Source organism: Diuraphis noxia, unplaced genomic scaffold, assembly GCF_037042655.1.
Source record: "Diuraphis noxia isolate RWA-SAM2 unplaced genomic scaffold, SU_Dnox_SAM2 contig0001, whole genome shotgun sequence".
NCBI classification, from domain to species: Eukaryota; Metazoa; Arthropoda; class Insecta; order Hemiptera; family Aphididae; genus Diuraphis; species Diuraphis noxia.
The window spans coordinates 18,497,804-18,511,356 of record NW_028301711.1 but is presented as its reverse complement, the minus strand read 5'-3'; the positions used below and the strand labels follow the sequence as shown (position 1 = coordinate 18,511,356).

The 13,553-nt window shown below is 26.6% G+C and overlaps 2 protein-coding genes across 2 annotated transcripts; both read left to right on the top strand.

Annotated features, from left to right (window-relative positions):
• Window positions 1–4,534: 4,534 nt before the first annotated feature.
• LOC149060137 (uncharacterized) lies at window positions 4,535–9,814 on the top strand. Its single transcript, XM_089216405.1, has 8 exons — window positions 4,535–4,551; window positions 7,370–7,478; window positions 7,643–7,796; window positions 7,916–8,367; window positions 8,435–8,603; window positions 8,692–8,876; window positions 8,941–9,109; window positions 9,219–9,814. The coding sequence occupies exons 2-8, from the start codon at window positions 7,410–7,412 to the stop codon at window positions 9,677–9,679; spliced, it is 1,659 nt and encodes a 552-aa protein (XP_089072531.1). The 5' UTR covers window positions 4,535–4,551; window positions 7,370–7,409; the 3' UTR covers window positions 9,680–9,814.
• Window positions 9,815–10,431: 617 nt separating this feature from the next.
• On the top strand, window positions 10,432–11,283 carry LOC149060136 (uncharacterized). The gene has a single exon (XM_089227875.1). The coding sequence runs from the start codon at window positions 10,432–10,434 to the stop codon at window positions 11,281–11,283; it is 852 nt and encodes a 283-aa protein (XP_089084001.1).
• The last annotated feature ends 2,270 nt before the right edge of the window (window positions 11,284–13,553 follow it).

Here is a 13,553-nt window from a genome sequence, read left to right as displayed (position 1 = left end):
ATTTCATCTGAACCATCGTTTGAAGTTAAAGCTTCAACCATCTTTTTTTTTAAATCGGCAGATACATTTTTATCAAAAAATGAAAAACCTATTGCTTCATCAGACCATAAATGTCCACAGAATTTTTTTAGAATTGTTTTTGAACCATCGGAGTCATAACAGTTATACACATCTTTAATAAAATTAAAATCTTGGTATGGTGCTGTTGCAGCATTTGGAGCCCTAAACCACGCTTTCACTTAAAGACGAATCAAAAATATACATATGTCCCTTAGCCCGATTTCCTCTTTTATATTTAAATGAAACTGATCTCTAAATAAATATATTTTTAATGAGTATAACGTTTTGGCCATCCACCTTGCGTGATGAATAGTACCAGGTTTTTTATAGTGATTTCATCAGATGGGCATCCTCCGAGAAAAAATAATATTAATTCTATTAACTCTTTGTAGTCATCTTGTAATGTTTTTTTTGTAGTTGTTGCGTACAAAATTCTATTATATCGTTACTTACGTCCATAATTTTTAGTCTAGTTTTTCCCAAGCTTGCTGGAATCGTTTAAACAGCATAACATCTGGACACGAAAAACTGGTCATATTCAATTCAAATATTGATCGTAGTATAAGTTCATAAATATGATGACGACATGGCAAATAAAGAAGGCTTTTATTTAGTAACTGTTCCAAAATAATACAAGCCCCATTTATTCTGCCTGTATTAGAAGCCGTAGTGTCACAGCACAGTGCATTTACGCGTTTAGATAAGTCCCAATTGTTTAATAATTCTAACACAGCATTTGCCATATTTTGACCAGTACCGGAATCTAATTTTGGAACGCCGATTAATTGTTCCAAGTCTTGCAATGTTACTATAACTGGAAGTCGATCATGTTGAATAAATTTACTTGTAGGCAAAAGTTTACCATTCCAATGAACTACAATGGCTTTAGAATTTGTTTAGAAATCTTCTTTTAATTTAACTGCAATGTTTTTTCGTGTTTGTAGTCGACGTTGCCTTATAGATGTTCGGTTAATAATTAAATTACAAGTATCGTGTCCTTATGCTTCAGCAGTTGCCATAAGAATGTGAACTGCATCGCGATCACTAACTTTGCAACGATCCAAAACCATGACGAGTCCGTCATTAATAAAATCAATCTTACCTCGTTTAACCGAGATCCTCGTACTTGTGGAAGGTATTTCAGTATCAGATACTGAAGTATAGTCAACTTCGTATTCTCCTTCAGAAGAAAATGAAACCAGTTCTATTTTGGTATCTGCAAAAAAAAAATATATTATAAATTATGTACCCCCACAGCATTTGTCAATCAAAATAATTGTATAAATATTAAATTTGAATTGGATTTAAAATATTTAAATTTAAAAGTTGATAAATTATTGATAATATATTTTATTTTTTACGTTGTAACCAAAACATTGTTTAGTTATAAATGAATATTGGCTTAAAAATATTTAATTTGTAATGACTATTAAAAATTGAATAAATCTTAAAATGTAACATTTAATGAACACAATAATATTTATTTTTGGTTTAAAACTCATAATTCGTTCAACCTTAATTATTAATATTTATCTTTATTCTCTATTCATTGAATAAAATATATTTTATTTCAAATGATAATTGGAAATTAAATGTATCTTATAATGTAACATTAAATAACTAAACTATATTAATATTTATTTTTTGTTAATACTCATAATTTATTCAATATTTATAATTACTATTTTATTTTAATTTTTTATTCATCGAATAAAATATATATTATTTTCAAAGGAAATCGAAAATTAAATGCAACTTAAAATGTAACATTAAACAAATACAAGGCTGGTTAAGGGGGTGGGGGGGCAAAAGATTCAATAGTAATAAGAGGCCCCCACAAAATAAGTATACCTTTTGGCCTTTTGTAATTATAAGTTTTGTATCGCCTACCTATACCCTTTTGATCCACCTCCTAGTCTCTACTGTATATCCATAAGCTATGGAGAGTCTGTATAAATACAGGACTCTGTTCATAGGGGCGATTGTAAACTCCACCGATTTACAGGTAGTCGATTTTTGGGTTGGATTTATAACATGTAAATTCCACCGATACATTATTTTTACCTGAAAAAAAAATGTAAACTCCACCGATACGTATTTTTGACCTGAAAACACGTAAACTCCACCGATGGTAAAATCATCAGATTAAAACTATATTTATAGTGTATACACATCAACTTTCGACTCACTTATCTTAAACTTCATCTTAACGACCGCCGATAAAATCATATCGCGATATCGCGAAACGAATGCATTCGATAAAATATTTTCGGAGACACATTTTAGTGCGTCCGTTGATTTCAAAATAAACACATTAAGTGAATTAACCAGTGAACGTGGAAATATGTTGCTTTGTTTGAATAATTTTAAATATTACAAACAAACAATTTTAGAGTCCGGTGAAGAAAAGTGGCGGTGTCAAAATAAAAAGTGTTCCGCGGTTTTAAAAACAATTAATTCTGGAAAAAATCGTTTAATTACATTTCAACGAACAGAACATACTCATGATGCGTCAACCGAAAATAGCCTTCAACGACAAGTGCTTAGTACTGGAGCAAAACGAAAGGCTGTAGAAAATAATTGTGAAGCACCAAGGAAAATTATCAAACACGCATTAGACGAAAATTCATTGGATAGAAATAACAGTACAATACAGGTTAGAGATGTAAACTATGCAAAAAGAAATTTATACAATGCTAGGAGAAAGACAATACCAAAAATACCTAAAAATTCATTTGACGTCCATATTTTTTTAAATGAAACCCAATGTATGACGAGTAGAAATGAAAATTTTCTTCAATACAATAGTAAAGAAAATGGTATTATTATATTCTGTACACTGAAAAAAAAACCATTGGTATTATTGACAATATTGTCTTATTAAACTTTAACAAGGTTTATATTGGTCATCAAGATAATATTTTGTCATTATAACAATAGTTTAGATAAATTAAAAATTGTATTATCTATATAAATATACATATTGTCAATAAATTAATCAAAAAATAACAAAATTAATAATACATTATTAAAACAACAATACGTATATTATCGATCTTATTATGTACGTAGTGGGTTCTCTGACCATTAATATCTATTTATAACACCGGGATTACCGAAAATCAATGGTATATTATCGTCGTGATAATACTGTTATCATTTGTTTATAAGTATATTGTTAATATGGTTAATATTCGTTATTCTTATTTAATATGATTCTATAATATTCACATTCTGTGCCAAACTGCCGAAATAAGCATATACCTACGAACTTACTAATTAATATAAAGTTTTAAATTGCACCTCTGCTGTACGTTTATGGTAAGTCAAATCATAATTTATTCTTTTTAACTGTTTTATAAATACTTAATAGTATTCAATGATATAATGTAATTTTTAGGTAGATTGTAATTGTTTAAATGAACCCAGTATTCATAGTTTTGGATAGCTCATTTGAAAAATATTAAAAACTATTGCATTACGTTTATAGTAAGTCAAGTCATAATTTTTATTTTTAATTTATTCATTATTACTTAATAGTATTTAATGATATAAATTAATTTTTAGGTTGATTGTAATTGTTTAAATGAACCCAGTATTCATAGTTTTGGATAGCTCATTTGAAAAATATTAAAAACTATTGCAGTACGTTTATAGTAAGTCAAGTCATAATTTTTATTTTTAATTTATTCATTATTACTTAATAGTATTTAATGATATAAATTAATTTTTAGGTTGATTGTAATTGTTTAAATGAACCCAGTATTCATAGTTTTGGATAGCTCATTTGAAAAATATTAAAAACTATTGCATTACGTTTATAGTAAGTCAAGTCATAATTTTTATTTTTAATTTATTCATTATTACTTAATAGTATTTAATGATATAAATTAATTTTTAGGTTGATTGTAATTGTTTAAATGAACCCAGTATTCATAGTTTTGGATAGCTCATTTGAAAAATATTAAAAACTATTGCAGTACGTTTATAGTAAGTCAAGTCATAATTTTTATTTTTAATTTATTCATTATTACTTAATAGTATTTAATGATATAAATTAATTTTTAGGTTGATTGTAATTGTTTAAATGAACCCAGTATTCATAGTTTTGGATAGCTCATTTGAAAAATATTAAAAACTATTGCATTACGTTTATAGTAAGTCAAGTCATAATTTTTATTTTTAATTTATTCATTATTACTTAATAGTATTTAATGATATAAATTAATTTTTAGGTTGATTGTAATTGTTTAAATGAACCCAGTATTCATAGTTTTGGATAGCTCATTTGAAAAATATTAAAAACTATTGCATTACGTTTATAGTAAGTCAAGTCATAATTTTTATTTTTAATTTATTCATTATTACTTAATAGTATTTAATGATATAATGTAATTTTTAGGTAGATTGTAATTGTTTAAATGAACCCAGTATTCATAGTTTTGGATAGCTCATTTGAAAAATATTAAAAACTATTGCAGTACGTTTATAGTAAGTCAAGTCATAATTTTTATTTTTAATTTATTCATTATTACTTAATATTGTTTAATGATATGATTTTTCATTTATACTTATTAATATTACATTTTTTGGTAGGTAGTGTACCTATTCATTTTAATTGATACCTAGCAGTGTTTCAAGTAAAGATTTAAATCATTTTGCTGTACTTATCCCAATGTACCTGACCTTTTGTTGTAAATTTGTAAATAGACATATTTTTAAGTTAATTTAAAAAAAATGCTTTGTTATTTATGTAAATTTAATGCAGATAGTTGGAAGGGTTTAGTTTATCACTTTAAAATTTTGCATTTACTAAAAACAGATAGTAACTATACATGTTGTGAAGAGACATGTATACAATCTTTTCTATCCTTAGCTTCATTTAAACGGCATATTCATAATAAGCATTTCCCTGAAAATATTCTTTTAAATCATCAACCGGAAGACCAATCTTGTTTTAATCCTTCAACATCAACCAATAATACTGAAAATATTAATGATGATAATCTTTTTTCTGATTATATAAATAATGCTCCATTTAATTTTGATTTAGCTAGTGAATCCGTGTATAAATCAGCAGTAGAATTTGTTGTAAACTTGCATAATAATAATAATTTTACTAGAGTAGATATTATCAATATTCAAACTGGCATATTAGACAAAATAATTAAACCAATTGTATCTATGCTGAAGAATTTAGTAGATGATGAAATTAAAGAACCAATTAAGGTGGCTAAATTTCATAGAATTGCTTCTGTTATAGAAAATCCTTTTTTATACTGTAGCACTGAGTATCGTTTGGGTGATTGGCTTATTAAAAATGAACTTCTATCTCAAATAAACCAATTTACAATTAATAATGAAATTTGCCCTGTACAATACAATGGTGAATCTATATTTAGCGAAAAAAACACAAAAGGTGTTTTGTTACCTTTACAGTTTCAGTTTAAAAAATATTTTGAACAGGGAGATAATTTTAAAGAACAGTATAATCGTTTAAAACTATATAAGGATAATGAAAGTTCTTCTATTGAACATTTTGTGCAAGGAAGTCTTTGGCGACAAAAAATATCTTTATTTCCTAATAAAACAATAATACCTTTTTTTTTATATATGGATGAATTTGAAATAAATAACCCGTTAGGCTCACATTCCACATTTCAGTCTATTTCAGCTATATACTATAGTTTTCCATTAGCCGAAAATAATTCAAAATTATCTACTATATTTTTAGCTGCATTACTAAAACACATTGATATAAAAAAATTTGGTAATGATAATTGTTTGCAAAGTCTTGTTAATGAAATAAATACACTTGAAAATGAAGGGATAGATATAAACACTCAAGATGGACATTTTCATATTAATTTTGTCTTAGGTTTAATTCTTGGAGATAATTTGGGACTTAACAGCTTATTAGAATTCAGTAAATCTTTTTCGGCCAATTTTTTTTGTCGTTTTTGTAAAGCTTCTAAGGCCTCAACTAGAGTAATGCTTGAAGAAGACTTGAGTCTTTTGCGCAATTTACACAACTATTCTGATGATGTTGCTAGTATGAATTTTCAAGAAACGGGGATTTATCAAGAATCTTTGTTAAATCAAGTGACAGGGTTTCATGTAACACAAAATTTTTGTATTGATATAATGCATGATTTATTTGAAGGGGTTTGTCACTATGATTTATGTCACATTATAAAATACTATATTGTTACTGCTAAATTGTTTTCGCTAGAAACTTTAAACAATCGAAAAATGAATTTTAATTATGGACCCATAGAGATAGGTAACATTTCACCTCCCATAAAAATGATTCATTTAGAAAAAAAACATTTAAAAATGTCAGCTAGGGAAGTTATGACCTTTGTTCATTTTTTTCCTCTTATGATAGGAGATCTTATTCCTGAGAATGATGAAGTTTGGGCCTTTTTTCTTTCACTGCTCCAAATTATAGACATTCTTCTATCATATACCTTTACGAATAGTGCAATTTCTCATCTAAAACAATTAATTTCAAATCATAATTCTATGTATACTACACTCTTCGATGATACCTTGAAACCGAAACATCACTTTTTGATCCACTATCCAACAATAATAATACATTCAGGCCCTCCTAGACATTATTGGTGTTTTCGGTATGAAGGCAAACACAAGGAAATAAAGATGTATGCTAGGTCAACTACTTCCAGGAAAAATATTACATTAACCTTAGCAAAAAAAATGCAATTAAAATTTGCTCATAGTTTAATGGTATTACCAGAAAAAAAAATTATTGTAAATGATAAACACAAAATTCAAAGTAGTTATACAGAAAATATAAATAACAAACTTAATTTATCTGTGCTACAATATGCCTGTTATACTGAATTAAAATTAAATGGAATTGTATACAAAAACGATTATTTTTTAACAAAAAACTATGATAAAATATGCTTATTTAAAATATGTGAAATTGTATTAATTACTAAACCAGATAGTATAGTGTATGTCCTGGCTAATGAAATAAAGTTAAATCATTTCAACTCTCATTATGAATCTTTTAGTGTAGATTATAGCGAAGAAGTTGTTAATCGTAATTGTATTTGTAATGTAGATGAATTTAGTGGACCTCCAATAAATATAACTAAAATGTCATCTGGTCAAAAAATGATCCGTTTAAAAGAGTATTATTAATTACATTAATAATTGTTATTAACCAATTATGCTTTAAACGTATTTGTATTTAGGTTTATTTATCATCATGTATAACTTCTAAAATATATATAGGTACTACATTAATGTTCTCTTTTTTTTTGATTAAACTATATAGATTCTGTTGTTTTTGTTTCAAATTATAATTATAAATCAAGATGGCTAATAGTAATGACAATCCTAATACACATCATGTCAATTTTTATGATGAAGATTCCTCTTGTCATGTATGTGCTATTTTAATTTTTTTTAAATAAAATTGTTATTATATTATTTTATTGTTTATACTTTACAACTTAGTAAATTAATGTTATCCATTCCTAGTTCTTATAGTACTGAAACCAGTAACAATTCATTACTTACCTAAATATTTATTTCATTGCTTATGTAGTTAACTGAAATTGGTCAGTTACCTGATTTATCAAGTAACGAGCATGCTGCTGTAAATGAAATGTTGGATTATAATTACCCATATGATGAATTACCACAACTTAAAGAACTACTTAAAAAATGGGGTTTACAGTGTGTATATCAAACCTGTGTGGGTAAGAATTCCATTTAGTTCTAAATTTAGTATACTATTTACAATAAAATATTCTTAATAAATCTAAAAATTTTAAACTAATATATTTTTGTTGTAATTTTTATTGCAATTTTTATGTAGATCAATTGATAGATATTAAAGTTCTAGCTATTATGAAAACGTATCATGTCGAGAAACTATTATCAACATTTCCTTGGGGAATAATTTTTAAATTTGAAGATGAACTTACAAAATGGCAAACAAATGCTAGTATTGTAAGCAATGACCACAATAGTAGTACAAATTTGGGTGAAATTGTGTTGTGCCCTTCAAGCAAACCAATTGTAGAAGATACTCAAAAATCATCAAATATCAAATATCAATTGAAAGTGGATGAAGTTTTAAACTCTACTACACAAGGTGCTCTAATATTAAATTATTATGAGAAAAATAATAAATTGAATGATGGCATTCGATCGACGCTGGTCGATATCCTCATTGGACGTGTCCTAACACAAAAATTACCAATGTCTGTCATCTTGGCAGAATCAATTGCCGATCAAATTGTAGTGATGTTTAAATCAGAAGTAAAGGTAATTATTGGAATTGATTCACTATGATTACTGTTAAATAATTATTTAATTGTATGTGTATCTACAGGATGTATATTTTATGAAAATTGGAAATAATAAGAATCCAAAAGGAAAATTATATGCCAAATATTATAATTGCTTAAGAAATTTAAAAAACAATGGATTAGTCCCCAGTACAGCGGTCAAACATAAAACATATAATGACAAGAAAACCAACTGGACTGAAAGAGAATTTGGTAAATTTTATTGAATGTATCTAATTGAAGATGCTTATTAATCCATATATATACCTTTTTTTGTGTATAAAATATTCCATATTTTTAGTTTCTGAAATTGAAATAGATGGCATACTAGATGCTCTTAAACATGGTTCAAGTACATATCCAGAATTAGAGTCAATGTGGAAGGCAACCATAAACTATCGTCTAAATAACATAAAATGTGCTACGTCAACAGCAGAAATTTTAAAAAGCTGGAAACATTATTTAATCCCTTATGGACATAAACTAGTAAATAATTAACATGTTTAGTGAATAAAATACATAATTTAATATTTATCAAATTATGTTTCAGATTGATATTGATTTTAACGCTTTATTTCCAAATACTAATAATATTTACCAAGATTTCAATGATAAAGCAGAAAAAATTATGAAACTGCTTGATGAAAAAGTCAAAGATACTAATTGCCGTAAAATATTAGAAAATGTATCAAATAATAATGACATTGATATAAACGAAAGTAAGATATTCAATTAAACAATAATTGTATTTTACTTTATTGTGTAAACTATATTCATTTGTATCTTACATATCTTTTGATAATGAATCTTTAAAATTTTAAATTATAGATGTCAAAAATGCTGCACTATTTTATTTATTGCATGCTATGTTTGCGCCTACGTCAAAAAAGGTAACTAAAGACAGTAACGGCAAGAAAAATATTACTAAATATTCTATCAAAGATTCTCAAGATAGCTTTATAGTATTTAAAGAATCTGTAGAAGCCCAGCAACATCACCTTGAGCAACTTCGAAACCAAGGGATTCCTATACAACCATTTATCGTGATTGTCGGTACAATAAATGTTCAAAAGGAAATATTGGTATACTTTGACTCGGTCATGTATAAGGTGCATTCAGTGCTCAGATCCATTGAAGTATGCTTTAAAATATTCCAATTGTTTAATCTAGAATATCCGTCTGAATCTTCTATTGTATGGTTGTTTATTCAAAAATATTTCTTTTGTATACATTCAAGATATGATAAACCTTTCCCTAAATTGGTTCAAATTTTAGCTGAACTTCAATAAATAGTAATTGTATTTTAAAAATGTAAAATACAGAAGTACTTTTTTAGAGTATATCTATACTGCGTTTTTATTTTAATAATTATTTGCATAAAAAATTGTAATATTTAACTAAATATCAAAACCTAAATTCAATAAAATTACAATATACATGTTTTGTAAACCCCCCACAAAAAAAAATTCTGGATCCAGCCTTGATAATTATGATAAGATAATTGTTAATTTAGTGCTGATAAAGATATTTAATTAATAATTTCAAGTATCAATTTAACAATATATTTGTCAATAATACAATGCTGATATTCATTTAACAATGGAAAATGGATGAATAAGTAATAATTATTATTACGGTGATAAGATTATTGTCAATGTAATGATGAAAAATAAATTGAATTAACAGTTTCAACTATCAATTTAACAATATATTTGTCAATAATACAATGCTGATATTCATTTAACAATGGAAAATGGATGAATAAGTAATAATTATTATTACGGTGATAAGATTATTGTCAATGTAATGATGAAAAATAAATTGAATTAACAGTTTCAACTATCATTTTAACAATATATTTGTCAATAATACAATGCTATATTATTAGAATTATTGTCTCATTAACAATTTTATACTTGTTGGTTTGACAATAAATTATCTTATTAGCTGTATATCAACAAGATTATTGTCAATCCAACATAGTTTTTTGTTAATATGATCGTGGTTTTTTTTTCAGTGTAGTAAAATAAACTTTGAGGCTATGTGTAAAACAGAAATTGTTTACATGGATGGAACATTTACATATTGCGTAAAGCATTTTTTGCAGTTGTTTACTATACATGGATACCTAAATGGCCATTACGTTCCTTTGTGTTTTTGTGTATTAAAAGATAAACACGTGTCCACTTATTCTGAATGCTTTAAAATTATTAACGAAATATGTTCATCTTATGGATTTGTTTTTGAACCAAAACAAATCATTATTGATTTTGAAAAAGCATTACAAAACGCATGCGATTTAATTTGGCCAAATGCGAAATTGATGGGTTGTAGGTTTCATGTTACACAAAGTTGGTGGAGAGCAATCCAAAGATTTGGTTTAACTGAAGATTATAAAAAAAAAACCGAAGTAGGTGATTGGCTTAGAATTTGCTTTGGATTAGTATTTTTAGACTCTGAAGATGTTTCTAATTTTTTTGCAATAGAATTAATGTCTATAAAGCCCGAAAGCTCCAAATTAACACAATTTGCAGATTATATTTTGGACACCTACATTACAGAAGAAGCATTATTTCCACCAAATATTTGGGCTCAATGTAGTGCTGAATTGAATTTAACTACGAATGCATGCGAGTCGTTTCACTCACATTTAGCTCAGTCCTTTGCTAACACACATCCAAATATACATCACTTTACAAAAGCTCTACTAGATATTCAATCATTCACTTACATTAAATTAAACAGTATTAATGAACCTAATAACCTTAGAAATTCACAATCAAAGACACGCCAAAAATATTTAAACACCATCATTTCGTCATTTAAGGCAAACAATATTACCATTATGCAATTCGTCAAAGCTGCATCTAAACATTATCAAACCAAATTTTAAAACCAAACAAATTTTTTTAAAACCTAAATTTTCTTTAAGTAATTATTTTTTTATTCATTTATTTTAATTAACATTATTTTAACTACGAACTAGTGATCACTATTAATTATTATTATATCATTTATTTTAATATTGTGTAAAAAAAGATATAAGTATCTAAATATAATATATACAAATAATAAATCTGTAATGTTAATACGTATTGTTAATAATTATAGATTTTTCTATTTTTTTCTATTTGATTTTTATATGATTTTTTTTTAAAATTATTGTTAATTAATAATTGTATATTTTTCAATTTTCTATTATTGCTATTTGATTTTTATATGATTTTTTTTATAAATTATTCTTAATTATTATTAATAATTATAGATTTTTCTATTTTTTTCTATTTGATTTTTATATGATGTTTTTTTTAAATCATTGTATTTAAATACAATAAATATAGGTATTATAATAAAACTGCACCCACATAAATTATGTAATCTTAGTTAATCAGATTGGATTTGTATTACAATTTTAAAAAAAAAACATACCAGTGGAGTTTACATTTTTTTTTTCAGGTAAAAAAAATGTACCGGTGGAGTTTACATTTTTTTTTCAGGTAAAAAAAACGTACCGGTGGAGTTTACATGAAAAAAGGTCTAAAATGGTCGCAATCGGTGGAGTTTACATGCGCCCGTTCATAGTACATTTAGAATTAGTCTACATATTATCACACTTGTAGAACTTAGTTGGTAATAAACCAATTTCTCGGGCAGAGACTTTTCTGCAACCATTTTTTAAACAAACATTTTTATCGTAAATCTCTAAATCCCTGTTTGAGTACCAACCAGATCCAATTGTGAATCTAATTCATCCCAGAAATCACTCAAACACACATAAAAATGTCATTAAAATCGATCCAGCCGTTTCTCAAAATGCTTAAAGGCGACACACACACCGACAAGTTTTCCTTTTTATATATTTTATAGATTATTAGATACGATTAATCATTAATGTTATATATAAATGGAAATATATTGTTGTTGAATCGGAAATTTGCGGGGAAAACCATATAACGGCTGTATGCCCCCGTCGTACGCCGCACTGCCATTGTATTAAAGGTCTATTTACACATAACCGTTCCGTGTCCGATCCGTATCTGTTGTCCATGCCCGTTCAGTAGAGTTAGAACCTATCTACTGAGCACAAGCGCGTTTTTACATTTTATATTTCACTGTTTTTTCGGCCTTTGAGTGTTTAAAAAAATTATAATATGACTGGAAATGTTGAAGAATCGCTAGAAGATCTAGCAGTACTTGCTCTGCTGCTGGATGAAGAAGAGGAAAAGAACAACAAACGAAAAAGGATTTGGGTTCATGATTTATGGAAAAAAAGAAAAATTGAAGGTGAATTTGCTACTTTGTATGGAGAGTTGGTAGATCACGAAACAAAATTTTTTGAATATTTTCGAATGTCACAGTACTGTTTTAATTTACTATTAAGTAAAATTGAACATGATATAAGAAAACAAGATACTTTTTGGAGACAAGCAATAACACCAACAGAACGATTAGCTGTTTGTCTGAGGTATGTATACTGTACAGATATGTACCTATTGTACCTACTTATAACCAAACTGTATGCAATTATAATTTAACTTGACAATATTATAATTTCATTAATTAATTTGAGAATAATAAAATTAATCATACAACATATTTCTTAATTATACGCCTAAAGTAATGTAAAACATTTGAAGCAATTTAAAATTTAAAAAAAAAAAACAAAAATTAATAAAATAATCAATTCAACAAACATCATATTTAAAAGGTAATTAATATTTTATTATGTATTATCTTTATTTGAAAAATGTGCAAAATATTTAGCAGCTGACTCATTTTCTCCTGGATTTTTGTATAGTATAGTTTTTGGATGTTTAAATTTGTTACTTGATTGTGGTGCATACAAATTTGCAGGTATATTTGAATATATTTCTTGCTGCGGTTGTATACTGATTTGATCTGAAATATTTTGATCAAATTGTGGGCGTGAAGATGACAAAGTTGGTATTAACATATTTTGAGTTCTTTGTAAATGTGTAACATTTTGAGTATATAAAGCAATATTTTCATTGAGAAATGGAGATGGCGGTGGAGAAAAATACTGAATAGGTGAAATAGTTGAAGTTGATGTTAAAGTATCGTTTGGCACAAGTACATTAGTAGAGTTTTGAGAATTATTCGACTCAAATTGATGAACGAACTGTGGATATGGTGTAGATACAG